Raw genomic sequence first — 25,204 nt, 5'->3', positions numbered from 1 at the left:
GTAGCAATTATCAATATTTAAAAATACAATGAATTTGAGCATATTATATCTTTAATTCAAATAATTTTTATTTTAACTTATCATACAGTTACCCAACTAAACATAGAATTATATTTTGTGAGCAAGAGCTGATATTTTCTTATATCAAGTAAGATTTAAAACAGTAAGATACTGCAGATCTTTTTAACCAATAGAATAAGAGTCTTATAAATTATAAGCTGTGATATGTGCATTTCGTTGGCCTAAGAAGACATGACTTTGGTATGTTCGTGGCTCAAGAAATTAAATTGTTAAATAATATAATATTAATTTTATAACTTCAAGTTAAAGCAATATTGTCTTTGTTGTTGTAGTAGTAGTTGTAGCATAAAAACTTGGAAGGTCAATCATCTGGCCAAGGCTTCATACTGTTGTCCATCATTCCATGATGATGAAACAGATTTTCCTAATCTGTTGCAGAGTTAATATTGGACCTACTGTCCGCAAACTCTAGACATTCCAAATTTTGTTGCAGAGTTATATTGGACCTACTGTCCGCAAACTCTGGGGTCGTTGCAGTACGCCTCAGTACCTATTGTACTGGTTATATAGCGACTGTTGGGCTTCTTGAAAAGTGGAGTTCCCTACTGGAACTGAACACTTTACCCATTCTTGTAGCAATCCATGTGGAAAATATAAATGGATAATCAAATCAAAAACAGAAGTCAATTGTTATATCCAGAATATTGTCACTTTAAATTAAATTATGAACAAATAAATCCGGTATTTAATCCATTTTACAAAAGTTATTAAGTAATTGTATTAATCCATTTAACAAGAATAATTGAATAAATCTTAATTCTAGTAATAACACATAAACACATAAATTAAGAGAAATTAACTGCGGCCACTCTGATAGGATACTTTTAGCGTTCTGCTTGGTCATCTGATAAGATCATATGTTCATCTCATTAACCCTAGGTGGTCCAGTGCAGTAGAATGTAGAAATTTCAATGTTCAAAAAGGGCCATTCTTCTGTCACAATCTATGTAAGAGTTATAGGCCTTGGACAGTGCTCTAAAATAATTGTGTGAAATTTCCTTCAGTAATTTCGGAGATTACAACATACAAAACTTAAGTGTGACAGCAATGCCATCTTCGACACCAATGCTTTTGGTGGGGACAACAGCTGTTTCTACTCGTTGAAATGTCGAGCTTAAAACTGGATAACCAAGTATATTGGTATATGAAATTTCTAGACAGTAATAAGATTCAGTGTTGCAGTAAGGATATGAAACCTTCTATATACCTGACATCAGTTGAAAGGTGTGGACTACTAGTTGTGGGCGGGGCTGACTTGGATCGAAACTCAACACTTCCAAAAATAGATTCTTCTGCCAATCTTTGCTCTGGTCAAGGCAGATAATTATATAAGTTCAAATGTACTAATAACATTAAGGTGCAAAACATAAAGATATTTCAAATTTTTACTTGTAAAAATCCAGAGCACTTCAAAAACTTATTTCAAAATCTGTAAAATAGTCCTTGCATAAGTCAAGAATTTACATTGTATAAAAAAAGGTTGAGTAGAAACTAGAAGGGGTTTTTGTCGCTAAAGGATGGAACAGCAGCATGTAAATCCCCCCAGCAGTTTGACCTGTGATTTTTTTTCTATTTTTAACTCTTGTGGCCATTTAGTGCAGTGAAGCAGAAGGTGCAGGCAATATGCACAACAAGGGTTGGTACTGATCGCTCCTGTGGAATTTCGCCAATGTAAATTCTTGACTTATGCAAAGGACTATTTTACAGATTTTGAAATAAGTTTTTGAAGTGCTCTGGATTTTTACAAGTAAACACAAAAAGGATACTGAGCCAGCAGTTAGACCTGTGAAAACCTTGACAAGATTTTTTAGTTATTTAAACTCATGTGACAATTTTGTGCCAACTTGTGACAAGTAGGGTTGATACTGATCACTCCTGTAAAGTTTCAGCTAATTTCCCACAGCAGTTTGACCAGTGAGAGCCAGACAAAGATTTTCTATTTTAAGCTTTGGTAGCCATTTAGTGCAGTGAAGTGGAACATGCTGGCAATATGCACAACTAGGGCTGGTGCTGATCACTCCTGCGAATCCATTTAATCCACCAGCAGTTTGACATGTGAAGGCCGGACAAGGTTTTTATATTTTTAGCTCTGGCGGCCATCTACATGGAAGGAATTATTTCAAGAAGCATAATAATGATTACCATAACATAATGAATAATATTTGAACAAGATATACACAAAAAGGATACTGAGCTTTCTTCTTTCTCTCCATAGCTTTCAGTGTTGCCTGGCTTAGCTTAGGTTGAGATTTAAACACACTTTCGGAACTATATCTCTGCTGTAAAGTAATGAAAAATTCATAAGAAGACAACTACAAGTTCAATTACAAAGTACATAATTCATCTGATAAATGTATGTGAAGTTACAACTAACCACTGACTATAACATTATTGCACAAATGTATGTGAAGTTACAACTAACCACTGACTATAACATTATTGCATAAATGTATGTGAAGTTACAACTAACCACTGACTATAACATTATTGCACAAGTGTATGTAAAGTTACTACTAACCACTGACTATAATATTATTGCACAAGTGTATGTGAAGTTACAACTAACCACTGACTATAACATTATTGCACAAGTGTATGTGAAGTTACAACTAACCACTGACTATAACATTATTGCACAAGTGTATGTGAAGTTACAACTAACCACTGACTATAACATTATTGCACAAGTGTATGTGAAGTTACAACTAACCCGAGGGCTATAGCCCGAGGGCATTATTCATTTCAGGGCCCATTATCACCTTCTGGCACAACTATGACGGGTATTTATGTCTTTAATACACTTGGTAGATCTAATAGTAGCATTTTTCTAAAACAAATACTTTGATATTTCTTTCGTTGAAATTCCTGTCTGTACTTCTACTGTACAGTTATTTCTACAGAGTTGTTTACTTTTTATGTGTACAAAGTACACTAGAATCTAGAAGCAAGTATTATTTCCATTTTTTTTCGGAATGAATTTATCGTATTAGATCTATTTATTTAAATTTCAATAGTTAAAAAACTGTGTCTGTACGAAATTCGCTTAAGCTCTCATAATAATATCAAGCGATTCGTGCTAAAAATCTACTTTCACTTTTACAGTTAACTGTTTGATGACGTAAAATCTGACGTCATTTCAGTTTGTGCACATGTATTAGTTCTGCGGGCTGATAACTAGTTCTCGGCCCCGGGCCGCAAACGCATAATAGGTCATGTGACACTCATAATCAGTTGAAATCATGGACAATTTTGTTACTATATATAGTAACAAGTGTATTAATACAACTTACAGACTCCTTCATTCTTCTCTCCTCCTCTAGTAGTCTGGCAGCAGAAATAATTGATATTCTTTCTGATACAGGTATAACAAAAAATATCTCATGGATGTCCAGTAAAGAGGCCTGCAGCTGTAAATACATAAAATAAAGTTAATAAGATAAAAGAGATTATTGGTGGGTTTCATGTAACAAGATAATAAACAAATTGGTGGGTTGTATGTAACAACAAGAACTGTTGTTGAAAACAGACAAATGCCCCCCAAGCAGGGCCAAGTAAAGGAACCATGACTTTTCACTTGCATCAAAAGCATGGTTACTATAAAAACAGTGTAACATAAACAATTACTTTCTCATATTCTCATAGAGCCCAATTATTTCAAAATGCATCCAAAGCAAAAATATGATCAGACACAACTAGAGCTATCACTAAACGTGATTAATACCCCTACCAGTAACCTTGACTTTTTAAAATAAATTGTCTGAAGAAAAATTTGAACTCAACCTATAGTTTATGAAGTTTCAACTGTGAACAAAAAATTATTTCAATTAACTGCAATCCCAACCAGGCTCTTCATATAAGCTTACTTTATACTAAATTCAATTATAATATCTCATTTCTACCTCTAGTTATTGTCCAGAACCATTTTTCTATTTTAAGTAACAGTTACCCTTGACCCCAGGAAGGTCTAATGCAATCCCAACCGGGGTTTCCACATAAGATTGCTAAATACCAAGTTTGATTACAATCTCTCATTCCTAACTTAGTAATTCTCCGGAAACCATTTTTCTATTTTTACTAACAGTGTGACCTTGACCCAAGGGGATAGGTCTTCTTATAAGCTTGCTATATAACAAATTTGATTGTGACCTTGACAAGCTGACTCCAATAAAAACAAGAACTGTCGGAGGACAGTATTGGCTCGACTATTCAAAATGTTGTCACAAGAGTGTTTATTGAGTATAATAATGCTAGTTACCTATGAATACATAAAATTGACTGAAAAGGTACACAGGCATGTTATAAAGATGTTTTATCAAGTAAATCACTGCTTTATTATTATGAATGCATAAAAATGTCCCCAAAAAGGCACAAACTCTTCAGTTGTTATGACAAGCAAAATTTTACTATAAATTTTTAAGTTGAAAAAGGGGAGAAAAATCAGCCTAAATGCAAGATAGAATTATGGATCTTGGTCAGTGACCTACAATTATGATTCTAAATGCATATGTGAAGTTTTAAATAAATATCTTTAATAGTTATTGAGATATGTAATACTTGCATGTAAACATTAACCAATAGACTAAGTAGAAAAGGGGAGATGAATCAGCCTAAATGCGAGTAGAGTTATGGAACTTGGTCAGTGACATAGAACTTTGACTCTCCAATTATGACCCTAAGCACATGTGTAAGGTTAGTAAATATCTTTGAAGAACTTTAACCTTTAACCAAAATTTCTTAGAGTTTCAAAGGGGCAAATAATTCTGCAAATATTGCAGTCAGATATATGCAATTTTGCAAACTGATGTACATTGTTACTATAAAAAGTATTGTTAATTTCAATTGAATATCTCAAGCAATAATTGAGATATTTGAATTTACAAAAACTTTAACCAAATTTCTAAGTTATAAAGGGGCATAATTCTGTAAATATTATAGGCAGAGTTATTCAACTTGTCAATATGATGAGCATTGTTACTATAAATAAGTATTGTAAGTTTCAATAGAATATCTCAAGCAATAATTGAGATATTTGAATTTACAAAAACTTTAACCAAAATTTCAAAGTTAAAAAGGGGCATAATTCTGTAAATATTGTAGGCAGAGTTATCAAACTTGTCAATCTGATGTATATTGTTACTATAAATAAGTATTGTAAGTTTCAATTGAATATCTCAAGCAATAATTGAAATATTTGAATTTACAAAAAACTTTAACCAAAATTTCTAAGTTAAAAAGGGGCATAATTCTGTCAATATTGTACGCAGAGTTATCCAACTTGTCAATCTGATGTATATTGTTACTATAAATAAGTATTGTAAGTTTCAATTGAATATCTCAAGCAATAATTGAGATATTTGAATTTACAAAAAACTTTAACCAACGCAGACGCGGACGCCGACGCCGGGGCGACTACAATAGCTCTCATATTCTTCGAATAGTCAGGCTAAAAAACCTAAACTTCGTTTGAGGGGGTATAATTAATTAGTATATCCATTTCCTTATATCAATAAAAACATGATAATTTCCACCATTGTATCAGGTGATGACATAGGAATAACACTACAGTGCCAATCATGTATGTCTCATCATTTCAAAACATTATAAATGACAGTTTTATGCTCAGTGTTATAAATAGCATGTTTTTAAAAGTCTTTGTTGTAAATGAAGGTAAGGCAAAGAAATTACATTTTCTTTGGTAATTAAGTCTTGTAAATGGATACAATTTATCTCTAATGCTGCCAATAAACACAAATAAATATAATAGGGGCATAACTCTGCCAAAAATCATTGAACCATGACCAAATTTGAACTTGACCTGTGCATTCGTTTGATGTATCTATATGTCAAATTTGAGTTGACAACAACTGTTGGGGAGATAATGAACGGAACTGAAAATTTATTCAAGGGGCATAAGTCATCAGATAATGACCAAATGTGAACTTGACCTGCATTTTCCTATGATATATACAAATGTCAAATTTGACATATGCAACTGCAACATTTGTGCAACTATTGCCAAGATAATAAATGGAAACTGATGATGATGATGAAATGACAGAATGACAGAACAAGGTTACAATATATGCCCCAGCCATTTTATAGCGGGGGCATAAAAATTATCCACACAGATTCATTATACTGTTTATTTAGCATTATAAAGTTTCAAGGGGAGATACTCTGTTAATCTTATTCATATCAAAAGGGAACAGTTTGTTTGTCACATTGGCACTGTAAAGGTCCATTTCAGGTGCACCCCTGTGCATTATTTTAGACATGAGTGGGCACCTAAAATAAAAACCCCAATGTTCCTTTAGCTCACTACAAAGCTTCCTTACATTAAAGAAGATTGTGGGATTCAACCCACAGTAGTGAGGGGTAAGAGGCCTAAAGTGGTACATTAAAAAAACCCATACAGTTTAGTAGTTTGAGTATTTGACAAAGAAATGTCTCATGATGTTGAAACTGAATAAATTTGTGCTTTGTTGATAATAAACAAAAAATGACATGAAAATTTTACTTTCATACCTGATTGACAATACGTTCAAGCAGTGTTCTATCTTCCCTTGAGAATGTCCCTTTTTTAATTGGGGTCTCTGCTTGGAAGCTAAAGGCAAAATTTCGGGTATCCTAGAAATGAAAAAATATCATACATGTACATTATGTCAAATATCACACCCTTACAAAACAAGAGCTGTCCGTAAGACAGCGCGCTCGACTTTTTTATTGCTTGCCAATAAAAAAAGTTTTTGCAGTAAAAGGCAATACAAGAATCTCTGTATTTTTAAAGTGAACTAGTTGTTTGATACCCTTGAATATTACAGCAATGTTTATATGACATAATTTATGGTAAAGTGAACAAGTGGATAGGAATGAATTTTTTTAGATTTTTTAAGTTTTTTAGTGCTTGCCTATAATACAAAACATTGACAGTTAAGGGCCATAATTCAAATAAAATCTTTGACAGAATTACCTTCTCCTGGACATGTTTGGGAATCATGATTGTAAACAAGTATTCCAACTTTCAAATTAATATCTCAAACAGTTCAGTCAAAAAGTGGACTGGTACTAAAAACTTAACCAAGATTCTAAGTCGATAAAAGGCCTTAATTTTTAAAACAAATCCTTGACAGAGTTACCTTCTCTTGCGTACAGATGGGGGTAATGATGTGAAATAGCATTAAAAGTTTCAAAGCAATATCTCAAAGGGTTAAGGCAATAAGTGGATTTTACCCATATTCAATGTATTTTTCTAAGTCAAAAAGGGGCATAATTCTGTCAAAAACCTTGACAGAGTTATGTCCTCTTGTCTGTTGATGAAGGTCGTGATGGTAAACAAGTATGGTCAGTTTCAAAGCAATACCTCCAATGGTTTTGAAATAAAGTGAGGTGGTACAAAAAACTTAACCAAGCTCAATACACTTTCTAAGTCAAAAAAGGGCCATAATTCTGTCAAAAACCTTGACAGAGTTATGTACTCTTGTCTGTAGATGGAGGTTATGATGGTGAACAAGTATGGTAAGTTTCAAAGCCATACTTTTAATACTTCTGAAATAAAGTGGGGTGGTACGAAAAACTTAACCAAGGTGTGACGCCAACGCCGACGCCGGGGCGAGTAGGATAGCTCCCCTTTTCATAGAAAAGTCGAGCTAATTATTAGGGTGTATTTTACTGGAATTTAATTTTCTCCGATAGACATTGGTTCATCTTTTTTACACACAAATTCAAAATATTTGAGGTAGCACGCAAATAAGTGCTTACACCAACGCTCAGGGGACTAGAATAGTTCTACTTAGAGATATGTCCATAGAACACAGATGTCTCAACACTCCAATGTCAGTCTACAACATACAGCAGCACAATATGACAAACTGACAGACAAAGGAAATTCAACATCACTTTCATAACTCCTTTTATGTGGTTGAGGCATATGAAATGACATCAAATTTTTCCAATGTTGACATTTTGATTTTTGCCAGTATTTAGAATTTCAAATCTTTATTTTATATCCTAAAGTATGCTTTTAAGAAAATAAAAGCAAGCAAAATCCAAGATGCACATCTACAATAAAAACAAGCCAAATCCAAGATGCACAACTACACATGCCGACCAACATTCCTGTAAAGTTTCATGACTCAAAGTCAAATACTTTTTGGGCTATGCACGACACTCAAAAAAAAAAGAATTTTACTAAAAAAAACAACACCTTTTAAAGTAACCAAAGAGAATAATAATTATCAAATTGCATAAAAATATTCCACTTTTATTTTCATGATTTTGTTGTTCTAACAAAGTAAACAACAACCATTTTTCATCAGATATAATGTAGTCATAAATGATCGAAGAAGTATAATCGAAAACACTCAAATCATTGTCAACTCAATGTTTTTAAATTGTATATTACAATAGATATAATATAATGTAGAAGGTTTTTTTTGTCACAACATATGTCTCCCCCATAGATATTGTCAGGATGGTGAAAGTCAAAACCTAAGTTAGTTAGTTTTAAGAATTTACACAGATGAAGAAGACACTGAAAAGTGATAAGGAAATGAGAAAATACTTAATGTCTTACAAGTAAAGATATTGGTAACCAAGTGAAAAATGATGTTAAGTTTTGTCAAAAATCCTGTGAAAGGCGGACAAGATTTATCTATATATAGCTCTAGCAGTCACTTTGTTCAGTGAATTGGAACATGCCAGACATATGCACTACTAAGGTTAGTTTTCATCAATTCTGTGAAGTTTCATCATAATTGCAACAGCAGTTTGATCTGTGAAAGCTAGACAAGATTTTTCTATTTATAGCTCTAGCTGCCATTCTGTGCAGCAATGCAAAACATGCCTGTGATATACACAACTAAGGTTGTTACTAATCAGTTTGTAAAGTTTAGTCAGAAATCTGCCTGTATCCTGGGAAAGCCAGACAAGTTTTTCTATTTTTAGCTCTTGCAGCAATTTCATGAAGCAAAGTGGAACATCTGGCTATAAGCACAACTACAGTTGGTACTGATCAATCCTGTGAAGTTTCATACAAATACCGCCAGCAGTTTCACCTGTGAAAGCCGGAAAAGATTTTTCTATTTATAGCTCTGATGGCCATTTTGTGCTGCAAAGCAAAATGTGCTGGCCATATGCACAAGTAGGGTTAGTACTGATCGATCCTGTGAAGTTTTGTTGAAATTCCACCTGCAGTTAAACCTGTGAAGTTATAATTATAAAATTTCAAGTAACAATATTTCAAGAAAAAATATTAAAAAAGTGAAAATTTCAAAAAATGACTCACAGATAGTTTCTGGATAATTTCCTGAACTTTTGGTGTCTTTAACAGACGGCGTGTGAGATACCCTTTCACTGCAGCAGACACTTTATCAAACTTAGGCTGCATTGCTGGGTCAAATACCTGAAATGTATGAGATTTATACATGACCTGTACTGATTTGTAAATAGACTTATTAAACTTAACTGCAGACAATCCTGATTATAAAATTTATACTGTTAAGTTAATATTGAATTCTGAAAGGATGATGTCTGAAGACTACTACATTGTTATGTACAGGTGCTTCACTAATATTTTGTACTAAACTAAATTGCTTTGTACAGGTACTTCACAAATATTGTCCTAAACTAAATTGCCATGTTCAGTTCACTAATTTAAGCCCTCTAACATGAGGTATGTTGTAGACTCAATGCTCTTCATATCATGCATGCAAGAACCTGAGATTATATTTTGATTTTAAGATTCAAAATAGAAATGACAAGAAGTAACTTTAAAAGATACATAGCTGGAGTAAATCTGTTTTTTTACATGCAAACATTTTTTTTCTGATTTTAGAATTCATGAAGAAATGTTACGACTGCCTGTTTACTGATGAAATAATGACAGAAATTACTTGTGCAAATTCAAAGTTGTGATTACAACAGTTATACAGGGCTCTCGGTAGATTAAGTCCAAGTACCAACAAATTGTACTACAAATGATTGAAATGTGCTAGTTTATGTATGGGCAATATCTCCCCTTTATGATGCAGAAGTGATATTCCAACCCAGAATAAAAAGTACCCAAGAATCTAGCTTTGGATGTTGAAATATTTTGACTATCAGGTTCTGAAACACACAAGTCAAATTTACTTCTACCAAAGTTTTCATGGATGCAAGTATCTCAATGGTCATCTGGTTTTGTTACATTTTTTATATATTTATAACACAATGTTGTACTTTTGAAAGTGATATAGAATTGTTAAAAATGATAATTATCAACAAGATTGCCTTTGTGAAAAAATGCTCTGCCACCACATTAAAACAACACTAAATAGTAGGAACAGAAGATCATTTTTTTGTTTCTATATAAATTTGCCATAATGAAGTCGTCTAGTGAATTTGATGCCCCTTGTCTTACAACTTCACCTTGCTGGGGATTAGCAAGTACTCCAAGTTTCGTAATTACAGCTTTTAAATTAATTTAATAATGAGCTACATTAAATTTTTTTTGGACAACATCGATCGTTAAAGCTTCACTTTTTCTTCGAAACAGACAAAAAACTTAAAATACACACAATGAAATGATTGTCCATAAAAGAACATTAATAATTTTGGTCTGACAAAAAGAAACTGAAAGGTTCATACTAATGTTTCAGCTAGAACTTACCGCATCAGGTATTGTATATCTGCTTTGATGGGGATTTGACATCTGCTTCAAAGGAGAATGTTGTATAGGTTTGTATGTCCTTACAACAGGTACTGGTGTTGACTGGTTTGAGAATACTAGCTGTTTTGGAGTGGCCTTAGCAAAACCACTCACTTCTGACACATTATCTCTATCCTTTGGATTGATGTACAAACTTGGACTAGATGGATAGATGAAAGGATTACTGGAATGGCTTGAACCTGGGTCCTGGCTTTTGATCACACTAAGTTGTTGCAGAGGGGATTGGATACCTTTTAGCATACCTGGATCTCTATTTGGTATAGTGCTGTAACTTGTGTTATGACTAATACTACTCATATTGGGATCAGGTATATAACCCATTGGAACATCCATTACCACACCAGCTCGTGAATCAATAGTGGAAGCCATTCTTGGATCTTGATATGGTCCTGGTGCAGCTCTACCAGGCTCTGGGTATGGTGCAATAGTGCTATAACTTGTGTTAAAAGACATTTCTGGGTTCTGATATGCTACCGGTTGTACATGAAATGGTGGACTTTTTGCTGAACTCTGAAAGAACAATAGCTATATTAAACTAAAACTATCACTGAAGGTCATTTAAACCCTCACCCACCACTTTAACTACTGTATCTGAAAATTAAGTTGTCAGAATCCAAATTTAAACTGGACCTATATTTTATGATGTTTCATCTGTGTACAATAATAATCAAAGTTTATTGCTTTGTCAAAAGAATGTCATCATATACTAACCATTATTTTGGTAAAAAAGGGAGATAACTAAGTATAAGAAAAATTAGTCTTCTGAAGCCAATTTCGATAAAAAAGGACAATTTTTTTGTAAAACTACCTATTCGAGTTACCAACCTTAAAACAAACAGTGCATACTGCAGTGATATTTCATGTTCAAGCCTTGTCCTAAAGGATGTTGTGTCAAAATATGAAGACATTCCATTTATAAATAACATTTTTTTAGCCAGTTATAGCAAAAAATTAGCAAAATTCAATAATTTGACCTTGAAGATCAAGGTCATTTATGACTTAGGTCAGTCTGGTCATCTTAAAGGAACATTCCAAAGGATTATTATGTCAAAGTATGATCACAATGCATTCATTAACAAAAAAGCAATAGCCACTTTGGTACATTTTAGGGATATTTTCTAAGTAAAAAAGTGGCATAATTCTGTCAAACTAACTATATATTGTGATACTGCTTTGATGTGCTCCCCCCACACACACAAACTATGTTTGGTGGGGTTATACTATTTAAAATCTTTTAACCTTTCTGAATATCATTTCAAACATGCTTAAACCAGTGAAAATAAGAGCTGTTGGAGAAGCAGCATGCAAATATTTCTCTTGTATGTAAATAACAGACAAGAACATAACACACAAAAACATAATCTAAGTTGAATGCTTACATGTGTGGGCAATTGTTGATGTAACTGCCATGCTTGGGAGACCTGTGGCATTGACCTTCCCATCTGAGGCTTAAGAGGGTCCATGGGTAAACTAACATCACTACATGTATCTAGAGAATTTATGTTATGCTGGTATGCCTGCAAAATATTGTAAATATATAACACAAATGACTTAAGTCTTTAAGTAAATTTGTCAAATGTTCTGCCATTTTACACTTGCAATCAGGTAACAATTAAAGAACATTCCTCTTGCAGTAAGAGATACATTTTCTGTAATTGAATAAATGGATCATAATATTTCTGGAGTGTTCATTTCTGTCTCCATATTTGTCTCATCGCTAATACAATTTCTCTTAATTTAGTTACACTGTAATGTTTCAACTACTTTTTAAAATAAAATTTAAGTGCTGAATTTAGCGAAAACATACAAAAAACAAGAGCCACAGCTGGGCAAGGCAATGTTCCACTTCTTTTACTTTTCTAAAAGCAAATAAACAGATTAAACAAATCTTTTAAAAGAAGCTTAAACAAAACAAAAAAATAAGGTTTTCCCTTTTTTATTTTTATAGGTATGTCTAGGCAAACTTCTTCTTTTAATGAAGTAGATTCTTGTTGATACCTCTTTTGGTTTCAGAGTTATGTTCCACCCAAGAAATGCTGCAGACAGACAGACAAAAAATGACTCGGGGAGCATAGAACAAGCAAATTTTTTTAGACATTTGACCCCTAAGGTCAAGGTCATTTATAAATGAGTCTAGTCTACTTGAAGAACTTGTCCAAAGTGTTTTTGTGGCCATTATGAAGACAATACATCAACAACTTAAAAAGTTATGATCAAGGTTAAATTTTGTGGACAGCAATGGCAACTGCAACACTTCCATGATTGTAACAATATACCTATCTTTTTTTCTTTGAAAAAAAAGTCATGCCGAAGAAAAAAAAAACCAGCACAGCTAAGCTTGAATTTATCATTAGATAAAGGATATCAATTATAAGCAAACCTTACCTCTATTTCATGTTGTAAACTCATTTGCTCCTTTCTTTGAGCTACAAATAACTCTTCTAGTTGAGCTCGCTGATGCTCAATCAACTTCTGTTGTATCAGCTCAAACTGATCTGACTGCATCTTGAATAATTCCTCTTGTGAGAGATGATTCATAGACTGAATACTGGATGTGTAAGTTTGAATTAGTGTACCTATGTCCTCTATAACATTAGGATAGTTTTGTGTACTTTGTCTACTCAAACTGTCATCGTCTTCATCTTCATGATGAAGTGAATGTTCATGAACTTGATTTAAATATTTTTGAATGTGTTCAGCTTTAGCTTCCTCCTCTCTTTCAATCTCTTGAATTCTGATTGGACAGTCACTGTCTTCATGAACTCTGGCTGGTTGTTCATTATTATTCTGAATACTGATAATGTGGTCAGTATTTTCATGAATTTCGACTGGTTTTTTAATGTTTCCTTGTACTCTCACATTTCCAGAATTTTCCCGATTTTTTTTGTCTGTCTGTATTTTGATTGACTGTTCATGGTTTCCTTGCACTTTCTGATTTATTTCTTCTTGTAACAACATTGCTTGATTAATCTTTTCATCAGATTTGGTAAGCTGTTCAAAACAAATTTTATTCTCAATATAACCTTTCATACCATCATCATCATTATCATCATCATCATCCCCATTATCATCATCATCTTCTTCTTCTATTTCTTGGTCATCACTTTGCATAACATCCAACTCATTTTTTTCATTCTGACTTTTTAAGTCTCTACATTTCTGTCTATTATTATCACTGTTTTCATCACTTTCAATAGGCCTATCTATTTCTTCAAGTTCATGCTCTGTTTCAATTTTACCAAGATAAACATTTTGAAACCCCATGTGTGGGAAATTTGGAATATCTTTTACAGTTTCACTTTGTTCCGACTTACAGTCATCTTTTTCCAGCCAAGTCTTGGAATATTCCGTTCTATTTTCATCTTCGCTATCTGTATCTTCAAGTTGAACTTTATGCAAATTACTCCTTATCATGTCTTCCTCATCTAACATTGACCTATTTTCTTTCAAAGAATTTCCAGTTTTACTAAAAATAACTGGCTTTAAAATTACTGAGGAATCATCCAACTCTTGCAATTCTTTAGCTATTTTCTTGGGTTTCTTAAATTCAAAGTTTTCGTAAACTTGATAGTTGCCTTGATCTGGTTTATAATGGGAAAGCATGTAAGATTTAGTAATCTCATCTTGCATTGAACTTCTACTGATACTATCATCATGTGACACTTTACCTTGAATATACCTGTCTAAATCTGCTGTACTTGTGCAATAACGATACTGGGAGTCTAAATTCATGTTGGCTTTTGAAAAGTTCTCTTGCAAAACTTTTTCTTGACCATCTTTCACAGAGCTTCCAAAAGGCATATCAGATTTGATACTAGATTTCATATGCACAACTGCTGGATGATTTTCTCCAATAGGTCCTTCTGGCATATTGACAGTAAACACATTTAACACAGGTTGATTTCTACCAGATCTAACATTTGATCCACTAGGTAAATTATCATCTGAACTTTCAGTATCTGCTGGCACAAACTCATTCTCTTTATCAGAAGTGTTAAGATCACTTTCCTGACTACTATTCTCAAATGGGTGTTGATTCTGAAATTCTCCTGGAGATCCAGAAGGAGAATCAATATTTGGACTTAAGGCAACTTTACTTAACATATTTCTACCATCACTAGAAGGCACTTCTAATGATGCATCAGGTCCTGCCTCTTGGCCTTCATTTAAATTTCTTGACTCTCTGCTCCCATCAGTAGAATCTTCAAAATTTTGACTACTTTTTGGAGTTATGTCAAGTTTTCTGTATGATATTTTATCTTCATAGGACTGACTGGCACTTGTACTAATTTCTGTCACAAGTGTAGAAAAGTGAACAGTATTTTTCAATGACTTTGGACTCATTCTTGAACGAGAGGCACTTACTGAACTTGCTGAACTCAATATAGAAGATCCAGTGGGACTCATCCTTGACCTTGAATGGGCACTAGAGTTTTGAACTGAACTGTTTGAAACATTACTTTCATTCGTCCCACTTACTGATAACTCATTTACTGCCTCAGACAAATCTGACTGGCCAGAATTTTCGGAACTCTGCCCTATAGCACCATTTGGAACACTTCTGTTATCACAGGTATTCTCAACTCTTGCACCTTGTCCAGCAGGTTCAAAACCAATGTTACTAGTGGTTGTTGAGGTTAGAGTATCTTCCATATTTAATGCCTTTGACAATTTTGTCAGCATATGAATAATTTGTTGTTGTTTAAGAGATGTTAGTGGTATTCCGTTATAATCACTTGGCAAAGAATCAAACTGCTCTAAGGAAGCAAAGTCTGACTGCAATGAATCAAGGGTAGCTAATGCTTGTTCCTCTGAAATAGGGAAGGGGAACAACTCTGCTGTAGCTGTTTGAATGGGGTCAAGATCTTGTCTAACCTCCCCTGCAGCACCTTCAACATTTGGTTTAGCAAATCTTTTATTCATGTCTTTTTCCTGTTCCTTTGAAAGTTCCTGTTCCAAAATTTCCAGCGGATTTTGTAATTGATAATCAAAGTGAGACTTTGAACTAGTTTTTCTTTTTCTTTCTTTCTCTTTAGTATCTAGACTCATTTTCTTTAACCCAGTTTCATTCTGTTTAATTTTTGAATCATTAACAATCTCTTTCCTTTTATTTGAAATTTCAGATTTGACTTTACTGTCATCAGATTTATTTATTTTAATGCTTTCTTTTTTATCCTTAAGTTTAGTATTTTTGTTATCTTGTTGGCCAATTATCTTGGACTTGTCATGTTCATATGCTTGAGGTCGACCTCCTTTAGGAGAAAAACTTTTGCCAGATACAATAGGTTTCCTCAAATCCTCAGTTTTAATACCAGCATCTATATTTCTGAGATCTGGGGTTGAAGAGGACTGCCTCAAACCTCTTGAGGGTGGTCGACCAACAGGTGGATGGGGTAGTAGAGCTCTGGCATTTGGAGATGAAAGATCTTTTGAAGAGTTTATAGAATCAAGTTTTTCTCCCTGTATCCCTGATCTATCTAGATGTTGTGAAGAGAAAGACTTTTGTTTAGATAAACTTCCTACTTTACCTAAAGAGTTATAATTTGTGGGCTCCTTCTGTTTAGCATCACCACTACTTTGAGGTGCTGACCTTGCAGGAGACATTGCATGCTTTGTTGCTGAAGACTTACTTAAAGTTTTTGCATTAGGGGAATTAATGTCTTTTCCTGTTACATTGACCACTATTTCAGATGGCACTTTTACACCAGCAGGATTTGTGATCTTGCTTGTCACCTTTGATATGACCTCTGAACTGTGTCTATCAGATTTTCTCTTAGAAGCAGGAGAAGAAGACTTTGTAGATTTAACAAATTTTGAAGCTTGCTTGGCAGCTCTTCTTTCCTGAAATTAGATTATAAACATTGCAGTCATATTAAATAATAATCTCACTGAAATTCTGTTTTTGACTTATCTTTTTTTCAAAGATTAACTATTTCTAAAATTCAAAATAGGACAATTGGATCAAAAACCAATACAAATTTAAGTATCAAAACATGTTTTGCTTTATTCAACTTCCCCAGTTGATAAAATTCAAAATAAAATAATTTCAAAATTTACTTCTCAATTTCTTATAATTTATTATTATCAGTAACATGTTTGCATAAAAGCTTCACCCATTCACTCATTAAAGAAAGGAGGATTACTCAAATTATTAGAGCCACCACCAAGTGGGGACCAGGCTTGACTTTGACTTAGGTCCAACACGTTGAAGAAAAAAACGCAATAAAGTTAGATAAACAAATTATAATTTAAATCTAAAACTTAATCTTGATGGTCAAGGTCACATTTGTACCATCAAAGTTAATTTGAATTAATCATCATCACCAGTTTTGTTTTAGGACGCTATTCCATTGGTACGCGATCGGTGATCCGTGTCCGGGACATGTCCGTGAGTATTATTCCATAGGTACGTATTATTTCTATATACTTTAATTGAAGTATAGCAAACAGAGGATAATTATTTTTAGAATATAATATAATTTCATTCTAATACCAAAACCAGTTGTAACATCAAAGAATAAGGTAAAATGAAAAAGGAACAAACATTGAATACCAGTTAGGCTTTTGAATGAAATAGCGGCCTTATATGTTCTTTTGTCCAAGAATGAACCAAATCCATCAATAAATAACAAAGTTATGATAATTTAAGCAAATTTAGATAATCTGACCATGAAGCAAACTTTAGACATGTAACCTTGAAGGTCAATGTCACTTATGAATGAAGGTAAAGTTTAGTCAGGTCTACTAAAAGGTCTTGTTCCAAAGGTTGTTGTGGCCTAGTATGAAGAAAATACACGAAGAACTTCAAAAGTAATGATAAAGGGTCAGTTTGAAAATGGCAATGCCGCCATGACCATAACAATACCTATGCTTTTTTCTCTTGAAATAAAAGTCGAGCTAGAAAGAAGGAAGGTTTAGAAAACAAAATTTAAGTTCAAGGATGGTTATCCTAACTAGAAGGGGTTTTGGTCACAAAACATAGAACAGCAGCATATAATCCCAGTAAATTTTTCCTATTTTTAGCTCTGGTGGCCATTTAGTGCAGTGAAACAAACGTGTAGGTGAATGCACATCAAGGTTTGGTACTGATCACTCCTGTGAAGATCAATAAAATTCCTCCCAGCAGTTTGACCTGTGAAAGGCAGACATGATCATTTTTTTGTTCTGGGGGTCATTTTGTGCAGCGATGCAGTGCGTGCCAGCAATAAGAACAAGAGCTGTCGGTAGGACAGCATGCTCGACTATTCTTAGTGCTTGATAGTAAAAAAAATGCCTGATACAGTTACCTCCTCCTGTTTACAGGTTGGGGTCATGATGGTGAACAAGTGTGCAAAGTTTCAAAGCCATATGTCAATGGACTTTGAAAATATTTGAACTATTACAAAAACTTTAACGTAAATTCTAAGTCGAAAAAGGGGCATTATTCTGTCAAAATGCTTGATAGAGGTACCTCCACCTGTTTACAGGTTGGGGTCATGATGTTGAACAAGTGTGCAAAGTTTCAAAGCCATATGTCAATGGACTTTGAAAATATTTGAACTATTACAAAAACTTTAACGTAAATTCTAAGTCGAAAAAGGGGCATAATTCTGTCAAAATGCTTAATAGAGTTACCTCCTGCTGTCTACAGGTTGGGGTCATGATGTTGAACAAGTGTGCAAAGTTTCAAAGCCATATGTCAATGGACTTTGAAAATATTTGAACTATTACAAAAACTTTAACGTAAATTCTAAGTCGAAAAAGGGGCATAATTCTGTCAAAATACTTGATAGAGTTACCTCCTCCTGTCTACAGGTTGGGGTCATGATGGTTAACAAGTGTGCAAAGTTTCAAAGCCATATGTCAATGGACTTTGAAAATATTTGAACTATTACAAAAACTTTAACGTAAATTCTTAGTCGAAAAAGGGGCATAATTCTGTCAAAATGCTTAATAGAGTTACCTCCTCCTGTCTACAGGTTGGGGTCATGATGGTGAACAAGTGTGCAAAGTTTCAAAGCCATATGTCAATGGACTTTGAAAATATTTGAACTATTACAAAAACTTTAACATAAGAAACTGATATCATAAAGTTCATATTTGTATCTGTAATAGTGCTTGTGTAAAAACATTACTGGTTGCTTTCACTAAGGCAAAAAATAATTACTAAAGAAGTCACATGCTGTTATACAAAATCAGTGGTTTCCTTGTAAGTCACTGAAAGCTAAGAAATTCAATGGTAAGAAAAGGAAATGTGTGCTATGGAAGTCACTGGTTGCTATGTAAAAAAACAATGTTTGCAATGTAAGTCACTGGTTGCTATGGAAATTTACAGTTGATATGAAAAGTCAATAGCTGCTATGAAATCACTGGTTGCTACAGAAGTCAATGGTTGTTATGGAAAGCAAGCAGTTGCTATGGAAAGCCAATGGTTCTAATGGAAAGTCAATAGCTCCTATGGAAAATCAATAGTTGCTATGGAAAGTCAATGGTTGCTCTGAGAGTCACTAATTGCTATTTAAAGTCACTGTTTGCTATGGAAATCAATGGTTGCAGTAGAAAGTTACCGGCTGCTATGGAAGTTTATGGTTGCTATGGAAATTCAGTGGTTGCTCTGGAAGTCAATGGTTGCTATGGTTGCAACATAAGTCATTGATTGCTATGGAAAGTCAATTGTTGCTATGGGAAGACACTGAATGTAATGGATAGTCAGTGGGTGCTTAAGAAGTCTAGTGTTGCAATCGTAAGTCAATGATGGCTATGTGAGTCACTAGTTGCCATGGGAAGTCACTGGCTGCTATGGAAGTCTATGGTTGCAATGGAAAGTCCCTGGTTGCTATGGAAGTCAATGGTTGCTATGAAAGTCTATGGTTGCTATAGGAAGTCACTGGTTGCTATGAAAATCAATGGTTGTCAGGAAAAGTCACTGGTTGCTATGGAAAATCACTGGTTGCTCAAGAGGTCTATGGTTGCCGTGGAAAGTCAATGATTCCTATGTAAGTCACTGGTTGCTATGGGAAGTCACTGGTTTCTTAGAGAAGTAACTGGTTGCTATGGAAGCCAGTGGTTGCTATGGAAAGTCACTGGTTGCTATTGTAATGTATGGTTGCTATGGGAGTCAATGGTTACTATGGAAAGTCACTGGATGCTATGAGATGTCACATATGAGGAAAATCTTGTTTCGACTCCAGGGCTGTAATTTATATAATTTTTGTTGATGTTCACCTAACTATGTAACATGTTAAATATCATAAGATGATAGCCCTTGCAGTTTTCAAGGAGATTTTTGAAGTACATGTATTTACTTTATAAGGAAGAGCCATGACCCCCTGGGGTCTGGATGCCAATTTTGACCCAAGGGCTAAAACTTGAACAAACTTGGGGCGTCCGTGGCCGAGTGGTTAAGGTCGTTAGACTTCAAACCACTTGCCCTTCACCGCTGTGGGTTTGAATCCCAACAGGGACTTTGGACTCTTTCATGTGAGGAAGCTATCCAGCTAGCTTACGGAACATCAGTGGTTCTACTCAGGTGCCCTTTCGTGCCTGAAATAATGCACGGAAGGGCACCTGAGGGAACGTCGCGAAATGACCTATACTGTGTGGATGTGACGTAAAACACAAAACAAACCAAAATAAACAAATACAGTAGGAGAGGTCTACTAGATATTGTTTCATGTAAAAAAAACTTAGCTTAACTCTTGTAGCATGAAAGAAGAAATTGTTTTAAAGTTTTTACTTTATACATAATTATAAGGAAAATCTATGTTGGGGCCAATTTTGACCCAAGGGCTATAGTTTGAACAATTCTTGTAGAGGTCCACCAGTGAACAAAGAAAGTACTTTACTTTCAATTAACATTAATTACCCACTGACAAAGGTCAAAATATGCAAAAACAGCCCTTACTGTGTTAGTCAGGCAATAAAAATAATTAAATAATTAAATAAATATTGCAAAATCAGGCATTCATTGCACTTAACACGTAAATAATAATGACTTGAATTGTGAGTATTTTCACTTTCTCAAAATCTTAGTACATTTTTCTCCAAACATGCAGCTTTAAGTAAATATGTAAAACAATGCAAAGTGATACAATTATGATTATTCAACAACAGGAAGAGCTTGATATTTTGAAATTTTCATTGAAAATAGTTTTTTTAAAATAATACAAATGTCATTACAATGAACATTAAATAGTGAAATAAACATCATGGAAATTTTATTTGTAATATATGGTTACATAACAGATGTGCATCAAAGATCAGATATTATAAAGAAATATATGTACATGTACCATCATCCATGCACCATTCCCTAACACAAACAGTTGAACATATGATAGTTACACTTGTCTTTTTTCTTTTCTTTTTTTATTTGGCTTTTTGTTTTTGTTTTTTTTTGCAAGAGGACTTTTTTTTACCTTTAAACTCTATCAACCAATAGGCCCTGTATGCCATACATTAACATTCTAATATGAAATGTTCTGGTCTTCTAAACTAACCTATGTATCAGATGCCTTAAGATATGTGTACCAGCCAATACAAGGCAGCCGGGCTTGTCAAATTAACCTTAAAGTACAGATATCTTTAGAAACAATGAATGCTCTTCAAAGTAGCACACAAGTGTAATAGGCATGTGTTAATAAGAAAAGTGTAGATGGAATGAGCAATTTACAGATTATGACTGATCAATTCAGAATCTGTATAAAATATTTGAACATAGCACATCTACAAAAAACATATTTGAATGCTTTTTTGAATATTTAAGGAACAAGCCTATTGTAATCTACTGATGATGAGTGATCTCAATACAATTTACATCTCAGATGGACAGACAAAGTGGTATCTATATATATATAATTATATCCAGATTTTGGAGCATGTAAAATGACATGAGACTTAACGAATATTCAAGAATATAGATAAACAGAGGATATTAAATGAGTGTAGGTTTGATACTTAATTTATTGCACAAGTTGAATAAATATTATGCTAGCCTCTAGCAAGCATAATATTCTTTTATTCAATGAATTCAATAAATTTAGGGTTGAATTTACACGAATATAATACATGTATTCTATTTATCACATATCCCAAATAAGAAAGGTTTACAGTTTTTCATTGACGCACCTATAATGGCTTTATTACACTCCTAGTACCGTAGTTCATGCGATAAATTAAGCTGTTAATGTATGGAATACATGACATCCTCCTGCTTTCATAAAAAATTATAGTATAAGACAAGTGTAGCCACAAACATGACCTACTAGTAATTTGTACATTCCATTTGTTCTTGGCAGCTGGCTACGACTTTTTAATGAGTATGTACTCTGTAATAGTAAGATCTTTACTTAATGTTATAATATAAACTAGTCATCAAATCTCTCTGTGTAACTAAAACTTGAGATCTCAAATACAACTCGGGTGGTTTTCACCTTGGTGCTGACCTAAATGTCATAACTTCATGGTAAATGTGACTTTTTAAGACCAAATAAATAACTTACTGTAAGTTAAAACATCTTTAACTAGAACTCTTCTTTTCAACCTAAATTTTACCACTGTCCATAAAAACTGTATGTCATAAATTTAAGCATACAAACAAATATAAAGAAATGATACAGCTAAAAGGGCCATTACAGTCCTTGATCATTCACCTGAGAACTTTGGCTAGACAAGGTCACAATTATCTAGAACATATTTTCTACTTTTAGACCAATGAACATAATATTAATATTATTATATACTTTTAAAAGAAATATTGAGAAATTTTGATGAGATAAAATGCTTATTTTTACTTTCTGTATTTTCACTGTAAATATTTATTTTTCTCTGCAGTGAAATAATGTTTTCTGTATTTTCACTGGTGTCTTGCCAGACTACTTTCTACACAAAATTAAATGGGAATTTTTCCAAATAATAACTTTTAAAAAGAGAAATAGTATATAATAAACAGAAAATTCAAGTCTCTTCTATAAATAAAGAATTATTTTCATCTTGTGGTATGAAAATTATCATATTTCACTTGTGAATACTGCCACTCATGAAATATTTATTTTCATACTATATACTTTAAACATCTATTGAGGCTTCAATGACCAATTTTTAGCCCCTCATTGCTATGGGTTTAAATTCTTTCATGTGAGGAAATTCTCCAGCTAGCCTACAGCATGTTGACGGTTTTTCTACACAAACCAGACTTCCTCCAACAGTAAAAGCCGGAAAAAATCCCTTATAACAATAAATCAGCAAGATAATGTTGACTTCAAACGCCACCAAAAAATAAATGTTTAATTACCTCTACTCCAGCAACTATTGACTGTACTTTGGCATGTAACTCATCCTTCTTTTTAGCACGGGTACATTTTTCTCTTCTCAATGCCTCATGTTTATATGATACCATTTCTTCCCTTCTTCCTGGAGTCAGCTAAAAATATATCATTATAGCATTGATACATAAAATTCATCATATTGAGGAGATCATTCAAAAAATTATTTGAAAATACTTTTACAGGATTATAAACCTACTCTATCAAATCAAATCAGGAAAGAAAGCTGCTATATTATAGAGTTGTACACTGAAGGACATCATATTTCCAAGTCTCCTTCCACCGACTCTGTAACAGCAACACATTATTATTATACACAATTCTTCTCTGACAATACCCTGTTTATATTTACAACACACTAAGGCCAACTACAATACCTTTCATGCTAAAAAATCATAATTTTCACTTACAACAGGAGGTAGAATAGAGATCCCATTAAACTTGATGAGGGACATGAACTGCAACGTGGAAGCATCCAACACTGGCTGGCCCTCGTCATCAAGAGCACGACTTCGTGCCTCAAAATATTCTAACAAATCAGCCATATCTGGAGCCTGAAATTATAAATAAATATGCATATAATCATATAACAAATTGTATGCAATATCAAAAACAACATGTGCATTATATGGTATAGAAATAAAATTTTAAAACATCAAAAGGAAATACAGTTAATTACCTTTTATATCTACATGTATATTATTTATTTTTTCAAGGCATTTAAATTTAACAAGCCATGAAACTGATCTTTTCACCTAATTCCCTTACTGATACATAAATAAAGCCATCCAGTATGAGTACTATAGTATAAAACTTCTTGCAGCCTGGTTATAGCATTCAATTATTCATGCAAGAAACAGCTGTTACACATTGTGAAATATCTGTCTAACAGACAACTGTTAATTGAATATTGTTTCTCAATACAATTAATTAAAGGATGTCAGAATATCCTATATACAATCAATACCCGTAATGTTTTTTGCTTTACATATGTTGCCTGTTAATGCTTACCATGCCGGATTTCTTAAATGTGTTTGTCCAGTCAATGGGTTTTTTTACAACTAGGGGATGCAGCCCACAGAAAAAAATAATGCCTGAAAACGGTTTCAGGGTATAACCAGTTACAGAAACAAGAGGATCATGATGGCCCTATTAATATTGCTCATCCGAATATTAATTCTCTCCATGACAAGAAACAAGTAATATTATAAACTATAAACGGAAGCAGATATTAAATTTAAATCTTAAACTGATATCACAAAGTTCAGATTTGTATCTGAAAGTGCCTTAAGCCTGCCTTTATAGTCTATACATGTAGTATAACAAAAAAAGATGTTTTGTTTGTTTTTACTATATACATATAATGAAAATAAATTACCCCTTGGGATGGGGCCATTTTGACCCAAGGGCTATAATTTGGACAAACTTAGTAGAGGTCATTAGATAATATTCCATGTCAAAAAACTAAGATAATATTCCATGTCAAAAAACTAAGCTTTTAGAGAAGTTTTATGAATGAAGGTCAAGCTTAGTCTAATCAAGGATTCTTGTGTTCATATAAGCAATTCAAGCTATATAGAGGAAAAAAAAAATAATTTATAGAACTGTATAATATAAAGGATATATAAAATCATTATAAAATTACAGAATATCTGACCATTTAATACTATAATGTATCACCTGAGAGTCAGAGACAAAAAAATTTATGCGAAAAATAGAATAAGATTTTACCTTAAGTCTCCTATGTCTAAAACTAATGTTTCCTAAACCTCGATTATTTCCCATCATTGTGTCTTCTTAACATTAACTAATTCAAATCATTTCAAAATAATTTCCATACATGTACTTTTACATGTAAGCTGAATTGTAGAGAATAAAAAATTCTTTTCTTATTTGAAGATTTAAAAATATATCTAAAAAGAGGGACTATTTAGATATTGGCATCAAAAAGAAAATGTGTCAAATATTGGTGTGTTTCTATTTTTCCTACAATAAACATACATAACACAAGTACATTCTTTTGTTTGTAGAGAACTCAAAGACCTTTCATAGAAGCTTTAGAAGATATATGTGACCAAAAGTTCACTAAACTAAAACAAAAACTACTGTCATTGAC

The 25,204-nt window shown here is 33.3% G+C and overlaps 1 protein-coding gene across 4 annotated transcripts in view; it reads right to left on the bottom strand.

The window, feature by feature from the left end:
- The window catches only part of LOC132729677 (transcriptional regulator ATRX-like), a 38,085-nt gene that overhangs the window by 7,356 nt on the left and 5,525 nt on the right, over window positions 1-25,204 (bottom strand). Inside the window, exons 1-12 of one of the 4 annotated variants that reach the window (XM_060715486.1) lie at window positions 24,820-25,193; window positions 23,499-23,642; window positions 23,058-23,186; window positions 22,030-22,092; window positions 13,172-16,627; window positions 12,166-12,303; window positions 10,727-11,296; window positions 9,365-9,481; window positions 6,607-6,708; window positions 3,372-3,488; window positions 2,272-2,360; window positions 1,289-1,381 (exon numbers count right to left, since the gene is read on the bottom strand). In XM_060715486.1, coding sequence (XP_060571469.1) covers window positions 1,289-1,381; window positions 2,272-2,360; window positions 3,372-3,488; window positions 6,607-6,708; window positions 9,365-9,481; window positions 10,727-11,296; window positions 12,166-12,303; window positions 13,172-16,627; window positions 22,030-22,092; window positions 23,058-23,186; window positions 23,499-23,642; window positions 24,820-24,876 — 5,075 coding nt within the window. In that variant the 5' untranslated portion in view covers window positions 24,877-25,193. Of the gene's footprint in view, window positions 1-1,288; window positions 1,382-2,271; window positions 2,361-3,371; window positions 3,489-6,606; window positions 6,709-9,364; window positions 9,482-10,726; window positions 11,297-12,165; window positions 12,304-13,171; window positions 16,628-22,029; window positions 22,093-23,057; window positions 23,187-23,498; window positions 23,643-24,819; window positions 25,194-25,204 lie in introns of those variants that run through there. The other 3 variants (XM_060715488.1, XM_060715487.1, XM_060715489.1) reach the window with 3 other exon arrangements.

This window comes from Ruditapes philippinarum, unplaced genomic scaffold, assembly GCF_026571515.1.
Source record: "Ruditapes philippinarum isolate M1 unplaced genomic scaffold, ASM2657151v2 ctg422_1_1_1_1, whole genome shotgun sequence".
NCBI classification, from domain to species: domain Eukaryota; kingdom Metazoa; phylum Mollusca; class Bivalvia; order Venerida; family Veneridae; genus Ruditapes; species Ruditapes philippinarum.
This window is presented reverse-complemented; position numbering and strand designations above follow the sequence as displayed.